At 51.9% G+C, this 8,764-nt stretch overlaps 1 protein-coding gene across 2 annotated transcripts in view; it reads right to left on the bottom strand.

Annotated features, from left to right (window-relative positions):
• Positions 1–118: 118 nt before the first annotated feature.
• LOC144474773 (uncharacterized) overlaps positions 119–8,764 on the bottom strand; it is a 24,016-nt gene continuing 15,370 nt past the window's right edge. Inside the window, exons 3-11 of one of the 2 annotated variants that reach the window (XM_078190032.1) lie at positions 6,636–6,728; positions 4,645–4,833; positions 4,428–4,546; positions 3,618–3,957; positions 3,430–3,542; positions 3,223–3,358; positions 2,756–3,157; positions 2,537–2,656; positions 119–2,466 (exon numbers count right to left, since the gene is read on the bottom strand). In XM_078190032.1, coding sequence (XP_078046158.1) covers positions 2,128–2,466; positions 2,537–2,656; positions 2,756–3,157; positions 3,223–3,358; positions 3,430–3,542; positions 3,618–3,957; positions 4,428–4,546; positions 4,645–4,833; positions 6,636–6,728 — 1,851 coding nt within the window. In that variant the 3' untranslated portion in view covers positions 119–2,127. Of the gene's footprint in view, positions 2,470–2,536; positions 2,657–2,755; positions 3,158–3,222; positions 3,359–3,429; positions 3,543–3,617; positions 3,958–4,427; positions 4,547–4,644; positions 4,834–6,635; positions 6,729–8,764 lie in introns of both variants that reach the window. The other variant, XM_078190031.1, reaches the window with a different exon arrangement.

Genomic DNA, 8,764 nt, shown 5'->3' with positions numbered 1-8,764 from the left:
GTCATTGTGTTACATATACGTTACCGACGCTTTTGCACTGTCTCTTGATCCCCGGAGAGTGTTCAACGGTCGTGTCGGGTTCTCTCGTCGAAGAGAACCCCATAAGCGTGTACGCATGTTCCACACTGACATTCGTTTAATCGTATCATCTTTGTACAGAAAATCAACAGAAATTCAAAATCAACTCGTCGGAAATTCGAATCACCATTGTACATATACATACATACACGCAGGCAGACGCTCGCACGCACGCACCTACACACCTACACCCATATATGCATGCGTGTATGCATACGTTCGGCGCAAAGTGCTAGCACTACGATAAGTAATTCGAGCTTTTCTAGATTTATTTCCATCTTTTCTTTCTTTGCTTATTTTTCTTCCTTTCATTCTTGCTCTCTCTCTCTCTCGCTCGCTCATTTTCTCTCTTTTTACGCCTTTTTCTCATGTTTTTTCTTCGGTATACATATCGACGCGATTACGACTAACATGGGAAGAATCTTCCGTAACGTGGCCGACGACGCGACAACTTTTTCAGTTGGTTTTCTCCTTTAATTTTTCGGTTTATCTACGTTAGTCCGATTCAGCTCGCCGAGTGGATGCAATGTGTGTGTGTGTGTGTATGTGTGTGGTGTGTCTAGTGTATTCACGTGTGTCGCGACGCTACGCTATCACGGTGTACATCTATACATACGTACATACAATAGCGAATCGCCTATACGTATACATGCACCATGTACACGTACATGTTCTCTCTCGCGTACATTTTTAGTGTCGAGTCGGTTTCCTTTTTTGTATTTATATATTTCATACATTTTTGTTACGATATATCGAGGGGGAGGGAGAGGTGTTATCATAGTATGGTACACTACCGATTATGTTTACATCGTGGAGCTTTGAAAATCTATGGAATATTTTCTTTGTCTATGTACAAGAGGATGTTGAGGAAAAAGAAACCAAAACGGTTGTTAAAAACGCTTGCATCGATAGAAATACCGGCAACGCAGAGTTCACGGTTCTCTTTTGCCACATTGTTTTATCGTCTGTCTAGTAATCAGCTATCAGAGAGCGTAGAATCATCGCCGCCGACAAAGGGTGACAAGGATTAATACGCGGGACATACGCAGACGGCGGCCGCAACCTCGCCCGATTTTCCGCGCTTTTGCATTATGGTCGCGCGGTGGGTGCACGAACTCGTATAATTTCGCGTTAAATAGAGTCCACGGCGCTCGCGGGGTTATTCAACAAAATTCTACGCACCTAAGTCGTCCGTCGTCAACGAGAATAAACCCGGCGAGTATCGAAGAGTCGTCGAATATTCGCCGCTCTTCGCTTGCCATTTTACGTTATCCTTCGTATTGCTATAGTTCCACCGATTATTCGTATAATTATACAAAAATAAATTGCTTGTTACCGCCACTCTCTCTCTCTCTTTCTCTCTCGCTCAAGTCGGAAACACGTCCGGATCGTTTGATATCCGGCATACGGTTCGTCGAGCTTCGTCAGAAAGAACCTGGGGACCGAGTGCGCGTCAGTTGATGCGCGAGCTCTACGATCGGGGACGCGATCGGACTGGAGGCGTGTCTCGCGCGAGATCTACGTTGACACGTAATTGCTAAAACGATCGCTAACGAAACATTATAGAGAAGATGCACTTTTCCTTACACTCGATTCATCGTTCTTTCATTTCTGACCCGTAGAAATCTCAAAGAAGTCGAGGAGGGTGGGTGAGAAAGGAAGGGGGAAGGACGACGACGTCGATGCTTCGGAACTACGATTCAATTCGATCGGCTACTTTGGCGATTTCATAATACTCTTCCGCGATGACGGTATCATCGTCGCGTGTTGTCACATATAGAGCTACAAACGATAAATGACTGGTCCGGTTCGCGTTGCGTGAGCACGGCTCGAAAACATGCGTCCCACACCGAGCCATGCGTATGCCTGTGCGCACCAGTCGAGTTTAGCGTAATCGGTTTAGGTTGCTCGATCCTACGCGATTCTCTTTGTCAATTTATGTACACGCTTTAGATCAGGTATACTCGTATCGAACATGAACGGACACGACGACAACGACGGTCGAACGCGCGCTCGAATGATCGTACGTTTTCATGATTCTACGTATTCTTATTTGACGGTGGAAAAGTTCTGTTGCGGAGTTTGATTCGAGGAGACCCACGTGGTGAACACATCCCTGCAATGGCTAACCACGCATTCGTTGCTACAGTACTCATCCTCCCATTCGCTGTTCGCTACCGCAGGATTCGGACAGCCGTGTCTAATGCATGCATTCGACGCCGGTCTTTGCCCGGCTATGGTCGCCTGGCCTGTGCTGCCGGCTGGCGAAGGGCTAGACAGCGAGTCCCCTTTCGGGGGGCTCGCGTGCAGCATCTGTTGCTGTTGGTGTTGATGATGATGCTGCGATTGGTGTTGCACTTGAACCTGTTGCACTTGTTGTTGCTGCACCTGCTAACATACCAACAAACCGTTAGGTCTCGGTAGGAGAAATTATCCACCTTGCAGCAGTGAGGCTCACCTGCATGTATTGCTGCTGGGATACCTGCTGTTGCATATGTTGCTGCTGTTGCGTCTGCGATTGCGACTGCTGCGACTGCTGACCAATGTGCGTTGACACCATTCCACTATTCATCATACCCTGGTTAAGAAACGAAGATCAATACGTGAACCGCTTTCGAAACGAAGACGATGGATAACAGTCTGACAATAAGCCAACGAAAGTCTCGTGACGTGTTACCTGCTGCGATTGTTGCTGCTGCGGGTTCCCCGTCATATTAAGATGATGAGCTGACTTTTTCATCTGCATCTGCTGCTGTTGAGGATGCGGATGATGGTGCTGGTGTTGATGCTGATGCGGGTGTGGATGCGCATGCTGTTGCTGAGGAGACGGTGGTTGAGGCTGCGGACTATAGACCTGATACGAAACGCTCACGGGTGTCCCGGTTCCGGTGTAGTTCCCGTACGTCGCGTACTGAACCTGTTGTTGCTGCTGCTGCTGCTGTTGTTGTTGTTGCTGTGGCGACGCCTGCTGCTGCTGCTGCTCATTCTCGGCCGCGCCTTTGCTGACGAGAGATGCTCTGTACGCAGCCAGAGCTTGCAAATACTCTTTCTTCGCCGCCTCGGTTTTCTTTTTATAAACCTGCAGAACAAACAAGAAAATGGCTTGGTGCTACACACGAGGAATATAGGAAAATGAACACTCACGTTCTTGTGCTCGCTGTCCAGGGCGTCCCACATCGAGGCGACGATCTTCGATACCTCGCCGAAGCTCGCGCTTGCATTTTTACCTTTTATCGCCGCCTGCGTGTCCCTGAAGAACAAAGCGTACGCCGATACGGGCCTGAAATGGAAATATATCGACAATGTAGAGTCTGTTAATCTCGTGAAGAAATATAGAGGAACGATACTCGCTTTTGTGGCTCGTTCGGATCCCTCTTCTTCTTCTTCTTTTGCGACTTTGGCTTCCTCTGATTCTTCGCTCCTACGTCGGCGGGCTCCGGTGATGGCCGCTTTATCCCGGTAATCTGATCGTATCGATAATAATAGTTATTAGTCATGAAGATCGTTCGGCATGATAATGGCAATCGTTTGCGACTAACCATTCCAGAATGGGGAGTACTGTCGTCGCTGTCCTCGCTGGTAGTCGTGTTGTTGTTCGGCTCGGGCACGCTGCTCGACTGAATTGTCGGCGGACTACCCCCTGTGGGACTCCTGTACTGCATCTGCTGCTGCTGCAACTGCTGTTGCTGATTGTGCATGTACTGCATGTGCTGTTGCATCTGTGCTTGCTGCTGCTGTTGCTGCTGCTGTTGTTGCTGCTGCTGCTGTTGTTGTTGTTGTTGCTGCTGCTGGAGCAACATCATCTGCTGCTGGCTTCCGTGCTGCTGGCGCGGCGAGCTCATTGGCGCGTACGAACCAGGCGGACTGTTATAACTGGAGCTGGAAAGAGATCGAAGAGATTTGAAATTGGCGTAATCGATGTAGTATCAAAAATCGTCGAAGGAATAACGCTAAATCTTCGTAGAAAGATTCTTTAACAGAAAGATTTAAATTAAAAAATTTGATAATTATTTTCAAAAGGGTCTTAGTCAGTTCCGAATTATTCATTTAAAAAAAAATCGCGTTCATGTAAAACACGCTTTACCAGCTCCGATGTTGCGACTCTACAGAAACGGTAGATAAACGGGCGCACCGTGCTAGCGCATAAGTTGCCGCGGCATATTCTTCACAACGAAAAAGTTGCGAAAAAACCTCGAGCTGTGCAACATACGGGATTTTCATGAATATCGGAGTATATAATGTTAAAAAAAAAAGGTGAGGAACAATTTATTAATCGCCCTAGCCAGAAAGCACGGCCTGTTGGGGGTTCTCTTCGGTAACTGTGAACGCGAATCGACGCGGTGGCTTACCCGACGCTGATCGGCTGCATCGCGTGGTCTTGCTGCAGATAGAGCGATTGCTGATATCCTCCGGGATCCAGATTTAATCCGTCCGGAGACTGTTGAATACCGCCAGTGGACTGCATCATCTGTGAAATCGGTTTCAAAGGAATTTCAAATGAATCTCACACGCGCTCCGGTTTCTCTCTCCCTCCCTCTCTCCTTCAGTCGTCCCAACGAGACTCACCCGTGCCTGATAGCTATGCATCTGATCGTGCTGAGCTTGTTGCTGCGACTGTTGTTGCTGCTGCTGCTGCTGTTGTTGCTGCTGCTGCTGTTGTTGTTGTTGGCGTTGATGCTGCTGCTGCTGGTGCGAGTGAGAATGAATCGAGGGTATATCGAAATCCTCGTCGCCGAAGCTGGGCGTGTGAAACGTCTACGAAGAAAGGGAAAGTTGACGAACGGTCGAACGCATCGAAGTAGCGCGGCCTGCTCGGATCGGCGAATCAACGTGGACACGCGCGGGGAAGAGCTTGCGTAACAAAGGACAGAAATCGGAAAAAACTTGAAAAATTCTGGCCTCCACATGGCCCGGTTCGCGGACTTGGACTCGTTTCCGTTTCCGTATCCGTTTCCAGTTCCGGTTCTCCGGTTCTCGCCGCGCGCCTCTCTCCTCGCTCCCGCCGTCGTTCTCGAAAAACGGCCACACGCACACAGACACACACACACATACGGCCCCGGGATCGTTGGATGACGCTTTCGGTCGTTCGTTCCTCGTCGACTCGTTAAACCTCGCGCCGCTCTGTGTGTACGGCCGCCGCGAAACACGTTCCGTCGGGGCACGGACGGGGCACACAGGGCACACACGGGGTGCGGTGGGCACACGGGGCACACCGGAGAGGCGGGAAACAAAGGGAACTAAATTCGCCATGTATGCGGGGCCATGGGGAATAAAAGTTTTTAAATTGGATTTAATAGCGTCAGGAATTTTCCTTTGAAGGAACGTACTTGCCTATTGATCGAGTACACCTACCTCTGCCTCCCCTTCTCCCCCCATGCCCATCGCGCGTTACCCCTTAACTCGCGGTGTTTCTCTTACTCTATCGTTCCGCTCCCGCTTCCCTTCTATCCCCCCCGTCCCTTTTCGCTGCGCGCTTTACCCCTCCGCTATCGTGTGTACGCGTACATCGTATCCGTCCCGTCCCGGCCCGGCCCGTCCCATCCCGTCCTATTTCAACTACTCTTACCTCCTACTCTTACTCCTACTCCTACTACTCCTTCCTCCACAGCGCACCCACTCTCTCTCCCCCGAAACCCCTTTCCGTCTCCGCCGAATCGACTACGCATCTATCCATCTTCTTCCACCACCGGGTCGAAACTTTTCTTTCTCAGTTCGCCTGTTCCACCACCACCCCCTTTCTTCTCTTCGCCCCTATATATATATATATATATACATATACCTCCGGCAAGATAGTGGTAGGTTTGCTTGGTGCTCTCTCTCGGCTGGTTCGCGATCCTATTCGCCCGTGTTTCTTCGTGTTCGCAGCGAGCGAGCGAGCGAGCAGAGCGACACACACACACAACGAGAGAAAGAGAGCTCGTTCTCGTGTGTGTGTGTCGGCACACGCAGCAGCAGCAGATAGACATAATACAAAGTGTACCTGCGTACCCGGCGCACTCTCGCACCCCTTACCCGCATCCACACGACCAGAGATTCGAGAAACAACCGTCCATCGTTCCTTCTGCGATCTCTGTTTCCGAGAACGACTCGAGAAAGCGACGCGCGACAGAGAACCATGCGCCTCTAGCGATGCGAGTCTCGTGTGCAACCGCTAATTCCTCGATCCCTGATCGGGACATCCATACACCCACATACCCGGTCTAAAAGATCGTGTACTTCCATCGAGATTGGTTCTCGTGCCGAACGCGTACGCGTTTCGTTCCCTTCTAGTCTCTCCCTCGAGATCAAAACGCAGACGCGACGACGGCCAAACTCGAGCCAAGAAGAGAGAGAGAGCAGGAGACGCACGCAGCGAGAGTCGTTCTCGGGGACAGAGATTTGACAAGGCGAGCGATTTTCTGCGGGAAGACGGACCGAATGCCCCGGAGCCGGACCGAGACCGGAACGAGACCGGGACCGGGATGATATTGCGCCGGCGAGGGTCCCCTCCCCGACGGAACGTGCACGCGGCGTTCCTCCGTTCGTCGGTTTCTCGCTTCGATTCCGCGGGAACTCACCTGATCGGCCATGGCGTAACCCTCTTGATGATGATAAGGCGTCGGGTGATGAGACTGCGGCACGTTCAGCGCGAAATCGAGGTTCTCGTTTCTCTGGAAACAGATAAACGACGTTAACCGTCGCTCACGCCTGAATCATTGCCGAACCACGCGGGTAGGTAGACCTCTCTGATGGAACGCGGAACACGTCGAGTCGGGCGACGAGGGGCGTGTGGAAGGGGAACGAAACGCGCTCTTTCAATTTATTCGCCGGAGAGTTTCGATTCGTCGCGATCAACCGTTTTGCTCCGCCATGTTCTCGCCGGCTCCCATCTTCAATGAGAGAACGAACGAACGTTTGTTTCGTCGGTTCCGAGCAACCCTCCTCTCGCCTTCAGCTCTCGCGGACGACCTAGGACCTGAACGATCGAATCGTAGGATGCAGAGAGAGAGAGAAAGAGAGAGAGAGAGAGAGAGAGAGAGAGAGAGAGAGAGAGAGTGGCAAACAAAGCGCATACATTCGTCGACGAGACGCAACTTCGAACCAGAAACATTATTAGGTTCTTTATGCGCGTCTCGAGTTCGATTTGGCCGCCTCCCCTTACGTTCGTTACCGTCGCTGCCTTCCACCACCACTATCGCCGGCACCAGTACCAGCACCCAGCACCCAGCACCACCACCACCTCTGCCAGCAGCAGCAGCAGCAGCACCGCCACCACCACCACCACCACCGCCGACGCTACCCACCCTCGACCAAACGCGTAACTCGCGTTCCTCCGCGGTCATCGACCCTTTACGCTTCCCTCTAGTTTACCGGATTCGTTCGAACGAAAACGCGATCAAAATTCTTCTGTTTTCCAGAGTTTCGTCCGCCGCACCGTTACCGAGGAGGAACGGGAGTCCTCTCGGACGGAGTCGGCTCCACGAAAAACGAGGAGGAGGCGGAGGCACGCGGTGTGGACGACAACGCTGTCTTCGTCGGTCGTGCCGGTCCTCCCCGACATCTGGAAGGCGAGCCCCCGCGCGCGGTCCTTGTACTCGATGCACCGATATAAACGCCGCTTCTCTCGGCAACGGATAATTCTCGTCTAAACGAACAGGTGCGCCGGCGAGGCACGAGGCTTCTCCTCGATTTCAGCGATACATAACGCAAGCAGCAAAAGTCGACGGATACTTTGGAAAAAGCGGAACGATCGGCGACGCGCTTTTCTTTTCGGGGTTGTCTATACGCGATCGTAGCGATCCGACGCAAACGCGTGGAATACGAGAGAAGCGTGCTGCGGCTGCTGCCACAACGCTTGCTTTTTCCAGCAGAAGCAACAGCAGGCAGACGGGCTGGCGGCCGGTCGAGCAGGCAAGAAAGCGAACAGGTAGGTAGGTAGATAGGTAGATAGGTAGCAGGTAGGCAGGCTGGCGGGCAGGTAGGTAGGTAGGTAGGTAGGTTGGTGGGTAGGTAGGTAGACAGGAAGGTACGCAGATAGGTAGGTTGGTAGGTTGCTGGGTGGACGATTGCTAGGGAGCATGTAACGAGTAGATACGACACGAGGACGAAGATGCGAAACGGTGCAACGTATTATTTCTTCGAATATGCGCTCGCGCGTGTAATAGATGATCGTCGAAAGAATCGTCCCGCTTCCCCCCCGTCCGTTCGTCCGATCAGCGAACAGCAGCCTGCTGGTCCGCCGCGTGGTCGCAGACAATATGGCGCTTACAAATTACGGAACGCGCACTCGTTCGATCGAAAAAGCTCGGCGACTTGTCCCACGAACCGTTCTCCTGCGCCGATTGTCGCAATCGACTGGTTGAAATCTCGGTGCCGAGGAGGTTTTCCTTCGGCAACGAGGAGCGAGAAGGAGAACACCGCGTGGAAAAGAACGGTGCGAGCGCGAAGAAGCGAGAGAAGAGAAGAACAGAGAGAATAGCCGAGCAGAGATCTAATAGATATACTCGAACAGGTCTGTTACTCGATGTAAGCAACGTTAAACCTGTTCCTCGGCGCCCCACCCCCATCACCCCATCGCCAACACCGTCACCATCTCGCTCTCCTATCCCCACTCTCGGCCCGCTCTCGACCATTATCCTTTGTAATTCGCAGCTCGTTGCTCCCCTCGTTTCTCGTGCAGTCGTTCTCAATTCCTGACGAAATTTAG

The sequence above is a fragment of the Augochlora pura genome, chromosome 9, assembly GCF_028453695.1.
Source record: "Augochlora pura isolate Apur16 chromosome 9, APUR_v2.2.1, whole genome shotgun sequence".
In the NCBI taxonomy this organism is placed as follows: Eukaryota; Metazoa; Arthropoda; class Insecta; order Hymenoptera; family Halictidae; genus Augochlora; species Augochlora pura.
The sequence above is the reverse complement of the archived record's forward strand: the minus strand, read 5'-3'. Positions and strand labels throughout refer to the sequence as shown.